Raw genomic sequence first — 23,418 nt, forward strand, 5'->3', positions numbered from 1 at the left:
TCTTTTAGACTTTATTGAACATTGCACCTAACACCTATTTTTCTTATCAGAAAGGGGAACATTCTTGAGGATAGATTATACCTTAGGTAACAAAACATATCTGGACATACCATAAACAAATAAAAATCAATTTAGTTTAATGTGCCCATTTGGAACACAAAATAATATAAAATTAGAAACTAACATGATAAACAGAGAACATTGTGTAGCTATATATCCAAAAGTCAATTAATGGATCAGCAAGTGAATTAATACAGGGAAAAACTGAGACAAATATGATATACTGAAACATATGACTTAAAAGCAATGCAGTACAAGCTGCTAGCAATGAATACTTCATAAATACAGAAAGAGTTCAAACAGGCTATCTAACCTTGAAAGCAAAGGACACAGAAATGGTACAAATCATTAAAATGAAGAAAAAAGATGTGCCAGATGTAAATTAAAATGGAGTTTAAAAAGAAAGCAGCATTTCTTTTTAAAAAGTTTGGTTTTGTGTGTGTGTGCTTACCTGTGTCTAGCACACCTGTGGAGGTGCCTGTGAGAGACACTGGAGAGGGTGTCAGAGGCTCCTGAGCCGGAATTGCGGGCATTTGTGAGCTGCTGGCATAGGTCCTAGGAACTGAACTTGGCATCACTAGAAGGAAGAGCAACAGGCTCCCTCAACTGCTAAGCCATTTCTCTACACCCCCAAAGCTTAGTTGAGCACAACATTACTTCTTTGAAAAAAATAAATAACTGCCCTTTTTAACTAAGCCAGGAAAACAGAGAAACTCAAGCTTATAATTTTAGGGATGAAAGAGAGCCAGTAGAGCAGACACTGAAAGGTCACAAAGGGCTGGGAGGAAAGAATTAAATTAAGTCGTGTTGCATCGATATGTAGAAACATCATGAATTAATTGCGAGAAATGCAACCTTATTAGCTGTAATTACAAAAGCAAGTAAACTAAAATTCTCAAGAGTAAATTTAATTAAGGAAGTGAATTGCTACAATGAAAATAAAAACTAATGGTAAGTTCCGGGCCACCCTAAATCAAATTTTTAAAAATTAAATACTGGTTCCAATGCCAGCAGAACCAAGCCCCCAACTGACACACATATTGAGGGGGCATGATTCAGACTTATGCAGGTTCCCCAGCTGATAGCCTGGAGTCCCAGAGGTTTTCCCAGCATGGTCTTGACCCCTTTGCTCATCACTCCTCCCTCTCTATAACTGGATTCCAGGAGTTCAGCTCAGTGCTTAGCTGTGAGTCTTTGCTTCTGCTTCTATCAGCTACTGGATGAAGGCTCTAGGATGGCATTTAGGGAAGTTATCAGACTCATTATAGTGGAAGGGCATTTAACCTTAGTGCATGAACAGGCTTTTGGAGCCCATTCCCTATGGAGAGATACTCTCACAGCTTAGATAAGGGGGTAGGTCCTTGGTCCTGCCCCAAATGATGACAGACTTTGATGATTTCTCACAGGAGGCCTCATCCTCCCTGAGGAGTGGATTGGGAGTTGGATGGGGAGGTGGTGGGGAGAATGGGAAGAACAGGAGGGAGAGGGAACTGGGATTGGTATGTAAAATAAAACTGTTTTTAATTTAAATTAAAAAAAATAAATCACAAAACAATGCTCAGCTAAGGACATTGTAAAACAGAGTCTCCCAGAGGCTGAAGCAGTTTTGGAAATAAAAAGTGAATGAACAAAGGAGGGTAAATATGTTCAAGGGGGCATTTGTATATGAGGAATAACTTCTAATGTATAGCACAAGAAGGTAATTGTGGTTAGTAATTTCTTACATGTTTTTATTTTTTTATTTATTTTTAAGTTTAAATTTAGATTAGAAACAAGGTTGCTTCACAAGTCAGTTCCAGGTCCCTCTTCCTTTCCCTCCCCTACTCCCATGCCCTACCCTCAACCCCCCCATTATCCCCTGATTTCCCCAGGGATGGTGAAGCCCTCCATGGGGGTGTCCATAGTCTGTCATTTCATCCAGGGCAGGGCCTAGACCTTGCCCCAAGAGTTCAGGGTGAGAGTTCATCTCACATTGTTGGATGGGAGTCCAAAGTCCATGTGTATACTCGAGATGAATGCTGACATACTGCCCAAGGCTCAATGGATTACCTAGGCCTCCTCACTGACACCCCCATTCAGCGGGTCTTGATCAGTCCCATGTTGGATTCCCAGGCCTCAGCCTGGGATTCAAGAGTTAACCCTTGTAAGGTCAACTGTTTCTAGGGTTAAACCAGCCCAGTCTTAATTCCTTTGGTCATCAGTCCTCCCTCTCTGTTACTGGCTTTCTTGAGTTCAGCTCAGTGCTTAGCTGTGGGAGTCTGCCTCTGCTTCCATCAGCCACTGAATGAAGGTTCTGTTTCCCAGACTCTCTGGCCATGGGATTGTAGGCTGGCACTCCCCAGATCTATGCATAAAATCCACATATGAGAAAGTACATACCACGTTTCTCTTTTTGTGACTGTGTTACCTTGCTCAGGATGGTTTCTTCTAGTGCCATCCATTTGCCAGCAAATCTCAGGATTCCATTGTTTTTTTCTGCTGAATAGTACTCCATTGTGTAAATGTACCACATTTTCTCTATCCACTCTTCAGTTGAGGGGCATCTAGGTTGCTTTCAAGTTCTGGCTATTACAAATAATGCTGCTATGAACATAGTGGAACAGACATCCTTGTTGTATGAATGGGCATCTTTTGAATATATGCCCAAGAGTGGAGTTGCTGGGTCTTGTGGTAGGTTTATTCCCATTTTTCTGAGGAATCTCCATACTGATATCCAAAGTGGCTGAACCAGTTGGCACTCCCACCAGCAATGGAGGAGTGTCCCCCTTTCACAACATCCTCTCCAGCATAAATTGTCCTTGCTGTTTTTGATTTTAGTCATTTTGACAGGAGTAAGATGGTATCTCAGAGTTGTTTTGATTTGCATTTCCCGGATGGCTTAGGATGTTGAGCACTTTCTCAAGTGCCTCTCAGCAATTTTAGACTCCTCTATTGAAAATTCTCTATTTAGTTCTACTGCCCACTTTTTAATTGGATTCTTTGGTGTTTTGGAGACTTGCGTCTTGAGTTCTTTGTAAATTTTGGATATCAACCCTCTGTCAGATGTGGGGTTAGTGAATATTTTTCCCATTCTTTGAGCTGCCTTTTTGTCTTGCTGACTGTGTCCTTTGCCTTAAAGAAGCTTCTCAGTTTTAGGAGGTCCCATTTATTAATTGTTGATCTCACTGTCTGTGCTACTGGTGTTATGTTCAGGAAGCTGTCTCCTGTACCAATTCGTTCAAGCTCTTCTAAGAGGTTCAGTGTGGCTGGATTTATGTTGAGGTCTTTGATCCATTTGGATTTAAGTTTTGTGCATGGCGATAAACATGGATCGATCTGCAGTCTTCTATATGCCAGCCTCCAGTTATGCCAGCACCATTTGCTGAAGATGTTTTCTTTATTCCATTGTATATTTTTAGCTTCTTTGTCAAAGATCAGATGTTCGTACATGTGTGGGTTAGTACCCGGATTTTCAATTCGATTCCATTGCTCTACCTGTCTATTTTTGTGCCAATACCAAGCTGTTTTCAGGACTATAGCTCTATAATAGAGCTTGAGGTCAGGGATGGTGATGCCTCCGGACATTGCCTTGTTGAACAGGGTTGTTTTGGCTATCCTGGGTCTTTTGTTTTTCCATACAAAATTGATTATTGTTCTTTCAAGGTTTGTGAAGAATTGTGCTGGGATTTTAATGGGGATTGCATTGAATCTGTAGGTTGCTTTTGGCAGGATTGCCATTTTTGCTACGTTGATCCTACCTATCCAAGAGCATGGGAGATCTTCCCATTTTCTGAGGGCTTCTTCAATTTCTTTCTTTAAAGATTCAAAGTTCTTGCGATACAGGTCTTTCACTTGTTTTGTTAGAGTTACCCCAAGGTATTTAATGTTGTTTGTGGGAATTGTAAAGGATGATGTTTCTCTGATTTCTTTCTCAGCCCTTTTATCATTTGTATATAGTAGGGGTACCGATTTTCTTGAGTTGATCTTGTAACCTGCCACTTTGCTGAAGGTGTTAATCAGCTGTAAGAGTTCCCTGGTAGAGTTCTTTGGGTCATTAATGTAAACTATCATATCATCTGCAGACAGTGAAAGTTTGACCTCTTCCTTCCCAATTTGTATCCCTTTTATCCCCTTTTGTTGTCATATGGCAATGGCTAGAACTTCAAGTACAATGTTGGAAAGGTATGGAGAGAGTGGGCAGCCTTGTTTTGTTCCTGAATTTAGAGGAATTGCATTGAGATTCTGTCCATTTAGTTTGATGTTAGCTGTTGGTTTACTGTATATAGCTTTTATTATGTTTAAGTATGTTCCTGTTATCCCAGATCTCTCCAAAACCTTTATCATGAAGGGGTGTTGGATTTTGTCAAAGGCTTTTTCAGCATCTAGTGAGATGATCATGTGATTTTTGTTTTTCAGCTTGTTTATATGGTGGATTACATTGATGGATTTTCGTATGTTGAACCAAACCTGCATCCCTGGGATGAAACCTACTTGATCGTGGTGGATGATTGTTTTGATGTGTTCTTGGATCTGATTTGCCATTATTTTATTGAGTATTTTTGTATCAATGTTCATGACGGATATTGGTTTGAAGTTCTCTTTCTTAGTTTTGTCTTTGTGTGGCTTGGGGATCAAGGTTATTGAAGCCTCATAGAACGAGTTTGGCAAAGACCCTTCTGCTTCTATTGCGTGGACTATTTTGACAAGAAATGGTATAAGCTGTTCTTTGAATTTCTGGTAGAATTCTGCACTGAGGCCATCTGGACCTGGGCTTTTTTTGGTTGGGAGACTTTTGATGACCACTTCTATTTAAATTGCTTATCTGTTTTTAATTTTGGCAAGTGATAGCTATCCAGGAAGTCGTCCATTTCCTTTAAATTTTTGAATTTTGTGGAGTACAGGTTTTCAAAGTATGACCTGATGATTCTCTGAATTTTCAGAGTCCGTTGTTATGTCCCCCTTTTCATTTCTGATTTTGTTAATTTGCATGTTCACTCTCTGCTGTTTGGTAAGTTTGGACAAAGGTTTGTCTATCTTGTTGATTTTCTCAAAGAACCAACTCTTCATTGCATTGATTCTTTGCATTGTTTTCCTAGTTCCTACTTCATTCATTTCAGCCCTCAATTTGAATATTTCCTGGCATCTACTCCTCCTGGGGGAATTTGCTTCTTTGTGTTCTAGAGCTTTCAGCTGTGCTGTTAATTCTCTAGTATAACTATTCATGTGGGCACTTAGTGCTATGAACTTCCCCCGTAGCACTGCTTTCAAAGTGTCCCATAGGTTTGGGTATGTTGTGTCTTCATTCTCATTGAATTCTAGGAAGTCTTTAATTACTTTTTTATCTCTTCTTTGACCCAGGAATTGTGCAGTTGTGCATTATTCAATTTCCATGAGTTTGTAGGTTTTCTGCAATTTGTGTTGTTGTTGAAGTCTAATTTGAAAGCATGGTGGTCTGATAAGATGCATGGAGTTATTCTAATTTTTTGAAGCTGCTGAGGTTGGATATATTGTCAAGTATGTGGTCGATTTTTGAGAAGGGTCCATGTGGTGGTGAGAAGAAGGTATATTCTTTTTTATGTGGATGAAATGTTCTATAGATGTCTGTTAATCCCAATTGGGTCATTACTTCTATTAGACCCTTTGCTTCTTTGTTGAGTTTCTGTCTGGTATTCCTGTCTAGTGTTGAGAGTGGTGTGTTGAAATCTCCCACTATAAGTGTGTGGGGCTTTATATGTGATTTAAGTTTTAGTAATGTTTCTTTTATGAATGTGGATGCCTTTGTATTCGCAGCATAGATATTCAGGATAGACACTTCATCTTGGTGGATTTTGCCTGTGATGAGTATGTAATGACCTCCTTCATCTCTTTTGATTGATTTCATTTTAAAATCTAATTTGGTAGATATTAGGATTGCTATGCCTGCCTGTTTCTTCGGTCCATTTGATTGGAAAATTTTTCCCAACCTTTAACTCTCAGGTAATGTCTGTCTTTGAGGGTGAGGTGTGTTTCTTGTATGCTGCAGAAGGATGGGTTCTGTTTTTGAATCTATTCTGCTAGCCTGTGTCTTTTTATGGGTGAGTTAAGGTCATTAATGTTGAGGGATATTAATGACCATTGATTGCTCATTCTTCTTCGATTTGCCGTGGTTGGTGGTGGTGGAATTATGTGTGGAATTTCACCCCTTTGTTCTTTTGGCTATTGATAGAGAGGAATTTTCTAATGCCTATGTTTTTCTGGTTGTAGTTAACTTCCTTGGGTTGGAGTTTTCCTTCCAAAACTTTCTGCAGTGCTGGGTTAGTGGATACGTATTGCTTGAATCTAGTTTTGTCATGGAATATCTTGTTTTCTCCGTCTATAGTGATTGAGAGCTTTGCCAGGTATAGTAGTCTGGGCTGACATCCATGGTCTCTTAGTGTTGGTAGAATATCTATCCAGGACCTTCTGGCTTTCAGAGTTTCCATGGAGAAGTCAGGTGTAATTCTGATAGGTCTGCCTTTATGTGTTACTTGGCCTTTTTCCTTAGCTGCTCCCAATATTTTTTCTTTATTCTGTATATTTGGGGTCTTGATTATTATGTGGTGAGGGGACATTTTTGTGGTCCACTCTATTTGGTGTTCTGTAGGCTTCTTGTACCTTCATTGGCATGTCTTTCTTAAGGTTGGGAAAGTTTTCTTCTATGATTTTGTTGAATATACTTTCTGCCCCTTTGTGGTGGTTTTCTTCTCCTTCTTCTATACCTATTATTCTTAGGTTTGGTCTTTCCATGGTGTCCCATATTTCCTGGATGTTTTGTGTGAAGGATTTGTTGGACTTAAGATATTCTTTGATTGATGAATCCATTTCTCCTAGTGCATCTTCAACACCTGAGATTCTCTCTTCCATCTCTTGTATTCTCTTGGTAATGCTTATATCGGTAGTACCTGGCCATTTGCCCAGCTTTTCTATTTCCAGCCTTTCTTCAGATTGTGTTTTTATATTGTCTCTATTTCAGTTTTCAACCCTTGCACTGTTTGCATTGTTTCTTGCAATTTTCGGTTTATCTTTTCGTCCATTTGTTGCATTTTATGAATTTTTTGGTTTGTTTTTTCTTCCATTTATTGCATTTTTTGCTTTGTTTCTTCTTCCATTTCCTGCCTTTTTTCGTTTGTTTCTTCTTCCATTTCTTGCATTTTTTTTGCTTTGTTTTTTCTTCCATTTCTTGCATTTTTTGCTTTGTTTCTTCTTCCATTTCTTGCATTTTTTGGTTTGTTTTTTTCATACATTTCTTTGAGGGACTTTCCTATATCCTCTTTTAGGGCCTCTATTATTTTCATGAAAGTGATTTTTAGGTCATTCTCTTCTGCTTCGTTTGCATTGGATTGTTGGAGTCTTGCTGGTGTGGAGTCTCTAGAATCTGGTGGTGTCATATTTGTTTTCCTGTTGCTGAGTGTGTTTTTGTATTGTCTCTTTCCCATCTCTTCTTCTAGTGGGTGCAGAAAGAGCCCCTTACTGGTCTGGTGGTTAGGGGACCAGAGTTCCCTTTTGGTGGGTGCTAGCAAGTCCAATAATCTGGTAGTTCTTCTATTACTTTTCCTCATTTTGGTCCCTTGGGTAGAGAAGAAGACCAGGAATCTGGGTGCTTAGCCTCCCACCTGGTCCCCTGGTCTCCCTGGGTCAGCTAGTTTCCTGGTCTTGTTGGTGGGAAAGAAGTCCTGGAGTCTGGGGTGTTTGGGTCCCACTGGGATTGGAAGCTCTGTGCAGTTCCCAGGCGATCCCCAGGCACTGGAACACAGGCCACAATGCAGGCCCTGTTGTACCTGGTCCCACTGGAACAGCTGCTCCCCTGGTCTCCCTGGCTCCTCTGGTTTCCTGGTCTCATTGTTGGGAGAGGAAACCTGGAATCTGGGGTGCTTGGCTCCCACAGGTATCGGAAGCTCTTTGCACTTCCCAGGCGATGCCCACACACTGGAACACAGGCCCAGATGCAGGGCCTGTTGTACCTGGTCCTCTCTTACATGTTTTTAAAACAGCTGGCATAATGAACTTTTAGTATTCTCAAACAGATAAAAATGGTAAATGCTTAAAGTGGTAAATATGACTATTACTTTAATCTCATTGTCAAATATTCATATTCATGAATTTATAAGAGTATGTAAATTATCATCAACCAAGAATCAACAAGAAAATAAGTTTGCAGAGAAAAAACAATTTATGTATCATGTTAAACAAGCTAAAAATGAAATGAAGAATTTTAAAGATAGTCAAAAAAGCTAAAAACCCAGAAATGTAGGGAGCTAGAGAGATGGTTCAGGAGCACTCTCCTTCCCATCAGAGGGCCTAGGTTTGGTCCCCATCTCCCACACAGAGGCTCATAACTGTCAGAAACACCTCTCCCAAGAGATTCAATGACTCATGCTTGCTCTCATGGATGGTAAACTTGGAAGGCCTTGCTGGCTGGTCAGGTTGCAGCCTATCACAGCCTGGCAGCATTTTCTAAAATGCATGGAGACTCACTATCTCCCCAGCGAAACTCCCTGCTCTCTTCCTGCCCTTATTGGAGAATATCCTTGGCTGGGAGGACTGACTTTATCTGAAAGTTCTCTAAACTTAGAGCTGATTTATCTTTAGCTTGACCCTTGGTACAGATGGATTCCTGTTAGAAGCCTTCTCTGCTGCACATATGATAATAACTAAGACTTGTGCTAGAAGCCTCATGATAACACTGTACCACTTAATGCAAATTGGGTTTGTCCCCAAGCTCCCTAATCCTATATTTTCCTTATTGTCTTGTATAAAGTGGAACTGATTCATCGAAGTCTGTCTCCTGCAGGGCTGTCTCTGTGGTACCCACATCTGTGTGAACCCTGTTCTCATGTCTATTCCCTCCACCCTTGCGGACCAAGAAGCAAAGCCACACTACACTCACATGGTGCACATAAATACATGCCAACAAAACACTCATAGACATAAAATAACTCTAAAATAGTTACTATAAAAACATATACACCATTTAAATATCCTTTTAATAACTTACGCAAGAATCATGAAAACATATGTCCATAGAAAATCAAATAAAGATTATTTGTACAGAAGTAGCAAGGAAAATAGAAATTTCCTGTGATTGCTTTTTTATAAAATCCTAACAAAGGGACAGGAAGATACTACTAGTAAGTAAAGGGATTACAAATGGGTAAACGAAATCTTTGAAGTATGTGTATGGGGAGTGGGCAGGGAGCAGTCCATTGTAGGTGATGATAGCTTTCTTAGTTTACAAATTGTGATAATTTTGCTATAGTATATAAAAATTCAAGGGGTACATTTTAAGACTTATTTATTTTACTTATGTGTATAACTATATACCTGCATATATGTATACATACCACTTGCATGCCTGATGACTGCAAAGATTCCCTGCAACTGGACAGGTCGCTGGGAGCTGCATTGTGGATGTTGGGAAGGGAATTTTGGTCCTCTGGGAGAGGAGGAATTGTTCCTAAGAGCTAAGCCAACTCTCCAGGACTTTAAGTCCACAGGTTCATAATTTTTTTATACGTTAGTAAATTTTTGAAAAAGAAATTATCCCAATAAGGATGTGTGTGGATCTTATTGACATGTTAGCGTCTGCATCAACAATTTCAATGACAGTTTAAATTGCATTTACTCTCACCTATGCAGGTCAGGTAACTTGGGAAACCTCACTGCTCCATGTAATAATCACTGTGGCTGTGAAAGCTCTGACTATGCTTCTGTATGTGGAAGAGATGATACTGAGTATTTCTCTCCCTGCTTTGCAGGCTGCACATCTAGGAAAATCTTTAATAATGAAAAGGTAATTTTAAGTATCATGCTTCTTCTTCTCCAGTAACATGCTAATTTTGTGGTGATTAGATTTTGATTCCAGCTCTCTATAGTTTTGCTTTAATATTTTTCTGTATTTTTAGTTTTAACAATATGGAAGGAAAACCTAGTTAACATTTCCCAACTCACTAGACTTTGACCACCATCTTTGACACACAGTCTTCACGCCAGGGTTGCCCAGTGCTGTCCTGTGAGTCATCTTTCCCTCAAAAGTGCCTTCTGCTGAGATTCAAGATGCCTACTCTCCAGTTTCCTGCTGTTTCACTATCAGCTCCACAGTATTTGGATCTAGACTTGGATTATATTAAGAGGGGTGTTGAATCAAGGGCTCTGCTGCTGAGCTTTTTCTCTAGCCCCCAGGTCTTTGTGCACCAGATCTTACCAAATACACAAGGCTTTCACAAAACATATGACTTTTTAGAAAGTTAAGTTATAAGTAATGCATATGAATGACAGATATGACTTAACTGAATTAAATCTGCTTTAAAAATTCTAGTTGCATGTGTTGTAGCACTAACATGAAATTTCCTATTTCCTGGACTGCTACGACAACCCAGAATGCATCTAATATTTTTCCTAGTCCCTGCTCTGTTGTAGAGAGCAATTGACTACCCTACCATTTGTCTATGTTTGAGGTTCTATTTTTTTCATTTTTTGTGTGTGTGTGCCATGTTTTGATGCATGTGTGTGTGTGTGTGCCCATGAAACCCATGTGCAGAAATATGACAGCATTTGATACTTAAAAATGGAAAATTATCCAGTCTCAAAATATGTGCATGAAGTAGTGATCAGAGGCCACTTTCTGATGCCATTCCTCAGGAGCAGTCCACCTTGACTTCTGAGTCAGTCTTTCAGTCTTGAAACTCCTGAAGTGGGTTAGAGCACCTGGCCCCATGAGCCACATGGATTCATACATTTCTGTTTTTTGCTGCAGTGGAGTGACAAGCATACCACCAATATGGGATTTTTATATGGGTTTTAGGGATTAAGCCCAGGCATCATTGTTGATACCTCACTAATATAATTATCTTTCCAGCTCCTGGATAAACATTTTTAGTTGCTACTTACATTGTTTTTAGTTTCTACCTTTTACCTGGCCAAAAAAATGTGGATCTAGGTTCTAAATACTGTGTATTGACTTACCTAAGTCTTCTGGTTTTGTGAAGGAAGAGAACAGAAATAGGCATACTGATTCATAGACATATCAGCATTTGTAGCTATATTTTAAGATTTAGTATCATAGCAATATTGTTAACAAACATTAGTATAAAAAGATTTGTGCCATTTACATTTATAAATATCAGTCTTCTTCAATGTTATATTTTTAAGGTAGTTTTTAAAATATGGGAGAAATTTAAATGTAATAAAAAAGTTAGAAACTCATATAGAGTTTTCCATCTTCAAAAGTTGACAAAGTTACTGTAAGTCGTTACTTTACACATGCACCCAATCCTTCTCCTTACTGTGTGAAAATATGTGAATATCTCTGCAAATGTTCACCATGCCACTATGCAGTAAATGAATATTCACTGTCAGGCTAAGCATAGCACCACTACTGAGATGCTTTTCTTTGTGGGAAATCCTGCTTAGGAATTCTACATAGTTTTATATTTCTGTAAGGCACAATTAATTCTTAATTATTACAAAATACAGAAAGATTCCACAAAATAGCCACACACAGTATATGATAGCATTTGATATATAAAAATGGGAAAATACAATACTTCCAGTGAAGAGTATTGCTGCAAGAAATTATTAGAAAGAGAATAATCTTTGATGGAGACAATAGCACTGAAGTAAAATTAGCAAAACCCAAGACTGTGGTTAGACAAGTTTGCTATGGATAAAACTGAGGAATGTACAAAATCAGCATTAACTTCAGATGGAAGGGACTGAGACAACAAAATAATTTTGTCAAAACAAAGGAGAATCACTGACTTTATTAAACAAAAAACATGCTTTTTCTCCATATTAATAATCTGGATAGGAGGACTCTTTGAAACCCACCTTATGCTTCTAAAAGCGCTCACTTTTTTAAAAATAGTATTTATTTATATAAAAAACATCCCTGGACTTTTTTCATGATTTTGTTCCTCTAGCTTGTTTTCTTGCTAGCTGATGCAGCTAGAGTATAAGAATTCTGTCAGCAGCTTCATGGTTCAAGAGAAGCCTCAGTCTCACTATCAGAGGAGGAGCTAGTTCATCTCATCCGAAGTATTAAGCAATCCCTTGGGTGCCTAACGATGATGATGCATTTCTGTCAGAGTTCACACCGTATTTCAAAACAGAAAATGTACATCAGATAGGGGAACATATGAGAGTTAGCAAACGGACTTTTCATTTCTTTTTTAATTATTATTTATTTTTAAGTTTAAATTTAGATTAGAAACAAGGTTGCTTCACAAGTCAATTCCAGGTCCCTCTCCCTTTCCCTCTCCTCCTCCCGTGCCCTCCCCCCAACCTCCCCTCATTTCCCCAGGGAGGGTGACGCCCTCCATGGGGGTGTCCTTAGTCTGTCATTTCATCCAGGGCAGGGCCTAGACCCTCCCCCAAGAGTTCAGGGTGAGAGTTCATCTCACATTGTTGGATGGGAATCCAAAGTCCATGTGTATACTCGGGATGAATACTGATCTACTGCACAAGACTCAATAGATTACCTAGGCCTCAAACTCACAGAGACAGGGTTTCTCTGTAGCTTTGGAGTCTGAGCTGGAACTCGCTTTGCAGACCAGGCTGGCCTCAAACTCACAGAGACTCGCCTGTCTTTGCCTCCCTCCCGAGTGCTGGGATTAAATTTGTTACAAGATCGTACAACAGAAATTGATATGGCTAATCATACAAACATAAGGCAACTTCTGAAGGATCCTAATGAGGGAGATGCCATGGGAGCAAGAAGTGATTGGTTTGGTTTTTCCATTAATTGGAGCATTTATTGATTTGTGAAATGTAATGTATAATTTTAAATAAATTGTGATTTTCTTTTGTGAGGCCCAAAAACAAATATTTTTTTATAAGCAGAAAGGAGTTGTTAGAGTCTCCTTCATCTTCTGATATTTCCTTAAACTATTGGTTCTGAGTTTTTGTATAGTTTTAACAAATGTTGTATTCACTTAGTTTAGTGTGTGGGCAATCTATAAGTTGGCAGTGAATGTCTTCCTTAGTTGCTCTCTGCGCTGACTTTTGAGACAAGGTCTCCATTGAGTCTTGAGTTCATCAGTTTGGTTAGGCGGGATGCCCAGTTATCCTCAGGATACACTCCTCTCACCTTCACAGCCCAGAACCAGGGTTAAAGATTCACTTTTCCCATGGGTATTGGGTATTCAAACTGGAAAGAACTCTACTGCAGGAGCCATCTCCCAATACTTGCTCAGACATTTTATTTCTTGTAGACATACCTACACTTTATTTTAAATGATTTTTAGTTAAAAATGTGTTTTCTTCATATAATACACTCTGGGTAATTTCCCTCTTCTGTTCCCTACTAGATCCTTCCCACCTCCATACCCAGTAAAATCCACAATCCTTCTTTCTCTCTATTATTAAAATACAAGCAGGCACATAGTGATAATAATAATAATAACAATAATAACAATAATGATAATGAGAAGATGAAATTAAAAAATAGGACAAAACAAACAAACAAAGAGAAGATGTCTAGACTTTGAGGTAATTTCTCATCTTCATCCTCATATGTGTCTGACTTTGTGTATCTCATCATTTGATTTCATTTCTGACCCAGCCTTCCGACAATGAACCTTTCTACACTACCCTCTAAAAACAAAGTATTTTTCATCCAGATACTAGTCCTTTAATCTTCTGACAATTGTCTACTTTGCTCTGGAAAGTGCTTTAGTTTTGTAGCTTCAGTCAGTAACTAGTTCCCTTCCCACAAGCCTCACTCTAATGGTTAAACATCCTTCTTGTTCCTCTGATGATTTAGGGCACATTCTGCCTTCCATCTCCCAAGTACCTCTCGTTGAGACTTTTCTCAACAGAATACACTTGTTACACCTTCTTATTTCATTCAAGTTCAGCCTTAAGAAGTTTCTTCTCATTCTTTGTTGAATACTTAGAGCTTGGGTCACTGATGGTCTGTCTAATATCCCTAATAGTTTTGAAATTAATCTTGAGGGCCTACGTTGTTACTTCTATAATTCCTTCACTACTTCATTCCCCCAAATTTTGTATGCATCATGCTCCATCTGTATACTTCTATGCTTCTATGGAACAAACCCTAGCTAGAGCTAATTTCTAGTCGGAATTTATAATACACAATTTGGTCAGTTCATGACTTCTATATCAATTATCTTGTCCAAAAGGAAGGGCATTACTTTCAGCTCATGATAATAGATGGACTTCTCAAATTCATCATTCCTCTTAGAACCTACTGTCCTGAAGTCTTACCAACTGACCACTAAACTTTGTTTTCAGGCTTGTACGTAGCTCCCCCTTTTTACCTGTCCTTTGTAGACATTTTCTGCACTACACTTTGATCATTCAGATCTGCTCAGCACATATATTCACATGCATTCTGTCCCAGGAATCAGTCATAGTATCAGGGATGTATCTCATCTGGCATTTGAGTAGATTAAAGTGCAAAAGAACTCTTGAAGCACATTAGAAATGTAGAAAAAGAAAAACAAAATCTATAAGCTATTTCTTTGTTTTCTTCTGCTACATCTCTGGGCTGAAGATCTTAATTTCTTTTAGTAAAACTGTACTCTGTGTGACTTTCATGTTACAATTTCAAGTAATTACACTGAGTTTCCAGAAAACTTTTTCCCATCCACTTTCTACATAATGGCATGGAGGATCATTTTCAGTATTTTCTCTTTTGCAACTCATTTTTTCAGCACTGAATATTGGTGTACTTTATTATCTTTTATGCTATATATCATCTTTTATCCTTGCCTTGGTAGTTCAACAATCTCATAAACCAGATTGCTTCTAAGTTTAAAGACCAAAAGTTCCTTAAACTATTTTTGCAATTACCAATGTGTGTACTACTTACACTTCTCATCCCATCCTGGTTTTTGTTGCTGTTTTTTGTTTTTTCAAGACAGGGTTTCTCTGTGTATCCCTGGCTGCCTGAAACTCACTCTGTAGACCAGGCTGGTCCCAAATCACAAAGAACCACCCACCTCTGCCTCCTGAGTACTGGGATCAAAAGTGTGCACTGCCATCACCTAACTACATCTTGGTCTTTTGTTTTCTAGTTCTTTCGCATCCTTTCTGTCCTAGTCCTTGCTGTTCTTGGTCAACTGAATTTGTTAATCATGTTCTGAATTACTGCTTTATGACTGGATGCCTTTCTTCTAATGTGTAACATATGTCTAGGTCACCATGCAACTTTCATGCATATGTTCTTAAATTTCTTCTCACACAGTTCTCCATCATTTCTGCATTCTCTGATACTGCTAAGGACAAAAGCATATTTCCTAATACCTCCTGCAATTTCCCTTGCCCTTTTTTCTAGATAATAGCCACATATGCAACATATAAAACTTCCTTTTGTGTTCTCTAGCTGCCATCCTAAGTAGAGAAGTCTCTGAGTGGCAAACAGATTTCTCTTGTATTGTTTACAATGTCTCCTAAAATTCAGCTGTTGTGTGATACACAGACATTTAGAAACTTGCCTGGAATGATAATTTTAGCTTCAGTATTTGTATATTTATGTTATTTTTATTACTTTAATTTTAAATAGCTTGCTTCACATGTCAATCCCAGTTCCCTCTTCCTCCCCTCCTCCTGCACACCCCCAGACTCACACTCTATCCCCACTTCCTTCCACGTGGGGGATATCTAGAGTCTGTCATTTCACTCAGGGCAGGGTCCAGGCCCTCTCCTAAGAGTCCAGGGTGAGAGAGCACCCCTCTGTGTGTTATGGACACACGAAGTCTGTTTGTATGCCAGGGGCAAACACTGATCTACTGCCCAGGGCCCCATAGGTTGCCCAGGCCTCCTCACTGACTCTCACACTGAGGGGGTCTGGATCAGTCTCATGCTGGCCTCCCAGCTGTCGATCTCGGGTCCAAGAGCCCCCGTTGTTCACATCAGCTTTCTCTGCTGGTTTTGCCAGCCCATTCTTTGCCAATTTGCTCATCATTCCTCTCTATGTGTCACTGGGTTCCATGAGTTCACTTCAGTGTTTAACTGTGGGTGTTTGCCTCTGCTTCCATTAGTCACTGGACAAAGGTTCTAGGATGGCTATAGACATCAAGTTCATTATCAGGAATGGGCATTTGAGGTGGTCTCTCCGCTATTGCTTAGCTTGCCAGTTGGTGTCATCCCTTTAGATCACTAAAGGTCTTACTGGTGCCAGACCTGTTTTCTAACCTATGACTCCCTCTTCCCCCTAATCTACCCCCCACTCAACCTTCCTGTTCCCCCATGACCTACTCTCTCTTCCTCTTCTCTTCTCCCCCTCTCTTCTTCCCAGCTCCCACTCCCCCCACCTCGCCGTGTTCCCAACCTGTTCAGAAGATCTTGCCTCATTCCTCTTCTCTGGGATACCATGCATATCTCTCTTATGTTCTTTCCTGTTTCCCAGACTCTCTATCAGTGGAAGTGCAGACTGGCACTATCCTGATCCATGTCTAAAATCCATATATGAGTGAGTACATACCATGTTTGTCTTTTTGTGACTCAGGATGGTTTCTTCTAGTGCCATCCATTTACCTGCGAATTTCAAGATTCCATTGTTTTTTTCTGCTGAATAGTATTGCATTGTGCAAATATACCACATTTTCTGTATCCACTCTTCAGTTGAGGGGCATCTAGGTTGCTATGAACAGAGTGGAACAGATGCCCTTGTTGGATAAATTTGCCTCTTTTGGATATATGCCTAAGAGAGGAATTGCTGGGTCTTATGGTAGGTTTATTCCCATTTTCCTGAGGAATTTCTATACTAATTTCCAAAGTGGGTGTACGAGTCAGCACTCCCACCAGCAGTGGAAGTGTGTTCCCCTCTCGTCACATCCTTTCCAGCGTAAATTGTTTTCGGTGTTTTTGATTTTAGCCATTCTGACAGGAGTAATATGGTATGTCAAAGTTGTTTTGATTTGCGTTTTCCCTGATGGCTAAGGATGTTGAACACTTTCTTAAGTGTCTCTTGACCATTTTAGCCTCCTCTATTGAGAATTCTCTATTTAGTTCTGTACCTCACATTTTAATTGGATCCTTTGATGTTTTGGAGACTTGCTTCTTGAGTTCTTTGTAAATTTTGATGATCATCCCTCTGTCAGATGTGGGGTTAGTAAATATCTTTTCCCATTCTGTGGAGTGCCTTTTTATCTTGTTGACTGTGTCCTTTGCCTTACAGAAGCTTCTTAGTTTCAGGAGGTCCCATTTGTTAATTGTCAATCTCAGTGTCTGTGCTACTGGTGTTACATTCAGGAAGCAGTCTCCTATACCAACTCGTTGAAGAGTATCTCCCACTTTTTCTTCTTAGAGTTTCAGAAGTTTAGTGTGGTTGGATTTATATTGAGGTCTTTGTTCCATTTGGACTTAAGTTTTGTGCAAGGCAACAGACATGGATCTATCTGCAGTCTTCTGCATGCCAGTACCCAGTTATGCCAGCACCAATTGTTGAAGATGCTTTCTTTTTTCCATTGTATAGTTTTAGCTTCTTTGTTCCTAGGTGTGTGGGTTAAATTCAGGGTTTTAAATTCAGTTCCTTTGGTCGACCTGTCTATTTTTGTGCCACTACCAAACTGTTTTCAGGACTATAACTCTATAATAGAGCTTGAAGTCAGATATGGTGATGCCTCCTGAAGTTCCTTTATTGTATTGGGTTGTTTTGGCTATTCTGCACCTTTTGTTTTTCCATATAAAGTTGATTATTGTTCTTTCAAGGTCTGTGAAGAATTGTGCCGGAATTTTGATAGGGATTGCATTGAATCTGTAGACTGATTTTAGCAAGATTGCCATTTTTATTATGTTGATCCTACCAATCCAAGAGCATGGGAGATATTTCCATTTTCTGTCATCCTCTTTGATTTCTTTCTTTAAAGACTCAAATTTCTTGATATACACGTCTTTTACTTCTTTGGTTAACATTATCCCCAAATATTTGATGCTGTTTATGGCTATTATATAGTGGGATATTTCTCTCATTTCTTTCTTAGCCACATCATCATCTGTATATAATAGGGCCACTGATTTTTTTAGTTAACCTTGTATCCTGCCACTTTGCTGAAGGTGTTTATCAGCTCTAGGAGTTCCGTTGCAGAGTTTTTCGGGTCACTTATGTAAACGATCATACCATCTGCAAATAGTGAAAACTTGACTTCTTCTTTTCCTATTTGTATCCCCTTCATCTCCTTTTGTTGTCTTATTGCTCTAGCTAGAACTTCAAGTACAATATTGAAGAAATATGGAGAGATGGATAGCCTTGTCTTGTTCCTGATTTTAGAGGACTTGCATTGAGTTTCTCTCCATTTAGTTTGATGTTAGCTGTTGGTTTACTTTATATTGCTTTTATTATATTCAGGTATGTTCCTGTTATCCCTGATCTCTCTATGACCTTTATCATGAAGGGGTTTTGGATTTTGTCAAAAGCTTTTTAAGCATCTAGTGAGATGATAATGTGGTTTTTCTTTCGCAGTTTGTTTATATAGTGTACTACGTTGATAGATTTTCTAATGTTGAACCATGCTTGCATTCCTGGGATGAAGCCTACTTGATCATGTTGGATGATTTTTCTGATGTGTTCATGAATCTGATTTGCTGGTATTTTATTGAGTATTTTTGCATCGATGTTCATGAGGGAAATTGCTCTATAGTTCTTTTTCTTAGTTGTGTCTTTGTGTGGCTTGGGTACCAAGGTAATTGTAGTCTCGTAAAAAGAGTTTGGCAGTCATCCTTCGCTTCTATTGTGTGGAATACTTTGAGGAGTATTGGAATTAGCACTTCTTTGAATTTCTGGTAGAATTCTGCACTGAAGCCATCTGGGCCTGGGCTTTTTTTGGTTGGGAGACTTTTGATGACTGCTTCTATTTCATTAAGGGTTATAGGTCATTTATCTGCTCTTGATTTAGTTTTGGCAAGTGATATCTATCCAGGAAATTGTCCATTTCCTTTAAATTTTCAAATTTTGTGGAGTACAGGTTTTCAAATTATTCCCTGATGATTCTCTGGATTTCCTCAGTGTCTGTCATTATGTCCCCCTTTTCATTTCTGATTTTGTTAATTAGCATGCTCCCTCTCTGTCTTTTGGTTAGTTTGGACAGAGGTTTGTCTATTTTGTTGATTTTCTCAAAGGACCAACTCTTTGTTTCATTGATTCTTTGCAATGTTTTCCTGGTTTCTACTTGATTGATTTCAGCCCTAAATTTGATTATTTCCTGGCATCTGCTCCTATTGGGTGAGTTTGCTTCTTTTTGTTCTAGAGCATTCAGCTGTGCTATTAATTCTCTAGTGTGACTGTTCTCAAGTTTCTTCATGTGGGCACTCAGTGCTATAAAATTTCCTCTCAGCACTGCTTTCAGAGTGTCCCATAAGTTTGTGTATGTTGTGTCTTCATTCTCATTGAATTCCAGGAAGTCTTTAATTTCTTTTTTTATTTCTTCCTTTACCCAGGGATTGTGCAATTGTGCATTGTTCAATTTCCATGAGTTTGTAGGGTTTCTGCAATTTGTGTTATTGTTGAATTCTAAATTTAATGTGTGATGGTCTGATAAGATACAGGGGACTATTCCAATTTTTTTTTGTATCTGTTGAGGTTTGCTATGGTTCCTATTATGTGGTCAATTTTAGAGACGGTTCCATGTGGAGCCGTGAAAAAAGGTATATCCCTTTGTGTTTTGGTGGAATGTTCTATAGATGTTTTGTAAGCCCAGTTGGGTCTTAACTTCTATTAGTTCTTTTGTTTCATTGTTAAGTTTCTGTCTGGAGGTCCTGTCTAGCGGTAAGAGCAGAGTGTTGAAGTCTCCTACTACAAGTGTGTGAGAGTTTATGTGCGATTTGAGTTTTAGTAATGTTTCTTTCAGTAATGTGAGTGCCTTTGTATTTGGGGCATAGATGTTCAAAATTGAGACTTCATCTTAATGGACTTTTCCTTTGATGAATATGAAATGTCCTTCTTCATCTCTTTTGATTGATTTTAATTTGAAGTCTAGTTTGTTAGATATTAGGATTGCTACACCTGCTTGTTTCTTGGGTCTGTTTGATTGGAAAATCAGAAGGATGCATTCTGTCTACATATCCATTCTGCTAGTCTTTGTCTGTTTATATGCATGTTGAGACCATTGACATTGAGGGATATTAATGACAACTTATTGTTGATTCTTGTTTGTTTTTTATTTATTTGTGGTTGTGTTATTTTGTGTGAGTTTCCCTTCCTTTTTCTTTTGGTGTTTGGTAAAGTAGGATTATCCATGACTTTGTGAGTGTATTCATCTTTGTTGGGTGAAGTTTTCCTTCCAGTACTTTCTGTAGGGCTGCATTGTTTTGTTTAAATTTGGTTTTGTCTTGGAATATCTTGTTTTCTCCATCTATGGTAATTGCAAGCTTTGCTGGGTATAGTAGTCTGGGCTGGCATCCTTGTTCCTTTAGCGTTTGTTGGACATCTAATCAGGATCTTCTGGCTTTCATAGTTTCCATTGAGAAGTCAGGTGTAAATGGATAGGTCTGCCTTTATATGTTACTTGGCCTTTTTTTTAGCTGCTCTGAATATTTTCTCTTTATTCTGTAGGTTTTATGCTTTGATTATTATATGGCGTGCTGACTTCTTTTTCTGTTCCAGCCTATTTGGTGTTCTCTAAGATTCTTGTATTTTCATAGGCATATCCTTCTTAAGGTTAGGGCAGTTTTCTTCTATGATTTTGTTAAACATGTTTTCTGTACCTTTCAACTGTATTTCTTCGCCTTCTCCTATACCTATTATTCTCAGGTTTGGCTTCTTCATGTTGTCCCATATTTCCTGGATATTTTGTGTTAGGGATTTGTTGGTTTTGAGATTTTCTTTGGTTGATGACTGTATATCCTCTAATGAGTCTTCAACATCTAACATTCTCTCTTCTATCTCTTGTATTCTATTGGTGACACTTGCATCTGTAGTTCCTGTTCATTTACCCAGGTTTTCTATTTCCAGCATCCCCTCATTCTGTGTTTTCTTTATTGTTTCTATTTCAGCTTTCAATCCTTCAACTGCCTGAGTTGTTTCCTTCATTTTTTTGGTTGTTTTTTCTTGGTACTCTTTAGATTCTTTGAAAGATTTGTTTATTTCTTAAATTTTTTGGTTTGCATTTTCCCCCATTTCATGGATTTTTTGTTTGGTTTTTCTTCTATTTCTTTAAGGGATTTCCTCGTTTCCTCTTTGAGGGTCCTTATCATCTTCATAAAATAATTTTTAAGGTCTGTCTCTTCTGCTTCATCTATGTAGTGCTTTTCAGGTCTTGCTGGCGTTGGGTCTCTAGATTCTGGTGGAGTCATGTTGGCCTTTCTATTGCTGAGTGAGCTCTTATTCTGTCTTCTTCCCATTTCTTCTTCCAGTGGGTGCAGGTGGGGTCTTTCTGTCTCCACTGATCTCCTTCTTTCCTGAAGCTGAAGCTAGGGTCACAGGAGGTTGAGGTCTGGAAGGACTGATGATGTACCTGTGTGGACGGGTCCTCTAGATGCCAGGAGCTGAAGCTGGTGTGCAGGAGATTGAGGCTTGGAAGGGCTGATGCTTTTCCTGTGTGGGTGGGTCTTCTAGATACCAGTAGGGCCCCCCCCAGAAGATTGAGGGAATGGGTGATGGGTCGAGGATGGGGAGTGGCCCTAGGGAGACCAAAGCTCACCTGAAGCTGGGATCGCCAGCTATTTGTGTTCTTTAACATGTCTAGTAATTCATCAACAAGGCTGATGTGATTTTATGCTCTTATTTTCTTAATCAGTCAGACCCAGGTCATCTGTAAACTTCTTACTATCAGTATTTTTACTTTGTTTTTGTTTCTCTGTTATGATTATTGTTTTGTAGCTTAGGACATTTTAAATGGCCTAATAAATTTCTATATGATTTCTTTATCTCCAACTGTGTAAGCCTTTTAAGTGTGTGTGTGTGTGTGTGTGTGTGTGTGTGTATTTCTGCCTCCCTTGTTCTGGGTTTACAATTGCTGTTCTATGTGCTCTTAAAAATATTTGGTATCTGATGCTATGTGTCTGTGCTTAATAAAAACCAAATCCACCATAATTATACACAAAACAAAGTAGTAACGAGCTTACACAACCTTTCATAGTTGAGTAATTGTTCATTTTTCAAATCTCAGGTAAAATTTAACTATTCATTACATTATCTTTATTTTTTCTTAATTTATATTTCTATACAATTATAATAAATTTAATATAAATTAACTACTATTTCTTAAGTTTGTAGAACACTTCCTTATTTACAACAATTATATATCCACAAACACACAAAAAGTAATTCTCTGGCAGGTGAAATATCTCTGATTTTACAACTAATATTGCATTTCTAAGTAATGTATGGCAGATTTAAAGTGAGAATATTTATTTAATTTGGCATTCTCATATGAATGCCTTAAATCCCTGTACTCTGGAAGCAGGAGCAGCCATACCTCTGTGATTTCGAATCCAGCCAGATTTACAAAGTGAGACCCTGTCTAAGGAAGGCTGAGAGCAGGAGAAACAGTCTTTTTCAGTGAAAAACACACCAGCTGGTTATTAATGGTCAGCCCTGAAAATTTTATACAGTAATAATATACAGACTGGGCAGGTTACATTTATGTGTGTGTGTGTGTGTGTATGTATGTATTTATGTATGTAAGTGTATATAATATACATATATAAAAACAACAATTAAAGAAAAATAAGCTATGGATTTGAAAGGGGGATACATGGAAGGGTTTAGAGACAGTAAAGGAAGGAGAAATTAATATGATTATATTTTAATCTTAAAATTTATTAAAACAAAAACAAGCAAAACCCTGGGCAGTTTCCCTTTGGATATTGATTTAATTTTTATTTTTATATTAATAAAGCTATTGTCCCCTTTCTGTTTCTGAAATACTGTTTTTTCATGTTCAATATTCTTAGACATACTACAATTGTTCTTGCATTAAAGAAGGATTGACAACTGCAGATTTTGAAGGTGATTTTGTTGACGCCTTTCCTGGAAAATGTAATACCAAGTGTTTTAAACTTCCTTTGTTTTTTGCTTTTTTCTTTTCTTCAATTGCTTTTTCTAGTTCAGCTACTATACCAATCATCTTGATTATCCTTCGGTAAGTATGTAACACTTATAATTATTATACATTTAGTACATAAGAATTGTACATTTAGAAATTGTTCATATTGCTACAGCAAAAGATTTTCTATGTTTTAAAGTAGTAAATAAAGAGAGAAAATATTTTTGTGGAAATCTGTGTATAAGTTTAATTTTCCCTTGTACATGTTTACTTGCCTCACTTGTGTAGATGTTGCATTTAGTTTCACATTAATTTAAAACTAAGTATACACAGTTTTGGGACTGCTCATATTACTTTCTAACGTTATAATTATCTAGAAAACATATTTATCCATACATTAATAACAAAATAAGTT

The 23,418-nt window shown here is 38.3% G+C and overlaps 1 protein-coding gene across 4 annotated transcripts in view; it reads left to right on the forward strand.

Moving 5' to 3' along the window:
• LOC101841903 (solute carrier organic anion transporter family member 6A1) overlaps window positions 1-23,418 on the forward strand; it is a 76,956-nt gene that overhangs the window by 35,706 nt on the left and 17,832 nt on the right. For all 4 annotated transcript variants that reach the window (XM_005077224.2, XM_040752769.1, XM_040752770.1 and 1 more), the window contains 2 exons: window positions 9,694-9,847; window positions 22,912-23,099. In XM_005077224.2, coding sequence (XP_005077281.1) covers window positions 9,694-9,847; window positions 22,912-23,099 — 342 coding nt within the window. The remainder of the gene's footprint in view (window positions 1-9,693; window positions 9,848-22,911; window positions 23,100-23,418) is intronic.

Source organism: Mesocricetus auratus, unplaced genomic scaffold, assembly GCF_017639785.1.
Source record: "Mesocricetus auratus isolate SY011 unplaced genomic scaffold, BCM_Maur_2.0 Super-Scaffold_100010, whole genome shotgun sequence".
In the NCBI taxonomy this organism is placed as follows: domain Eukaryota; kingdom Metazoa; phylum Chordata; class Mammalia; order Rodentia; family Cricetidae; genus Mesocricetus; species Mesocricetus auratus.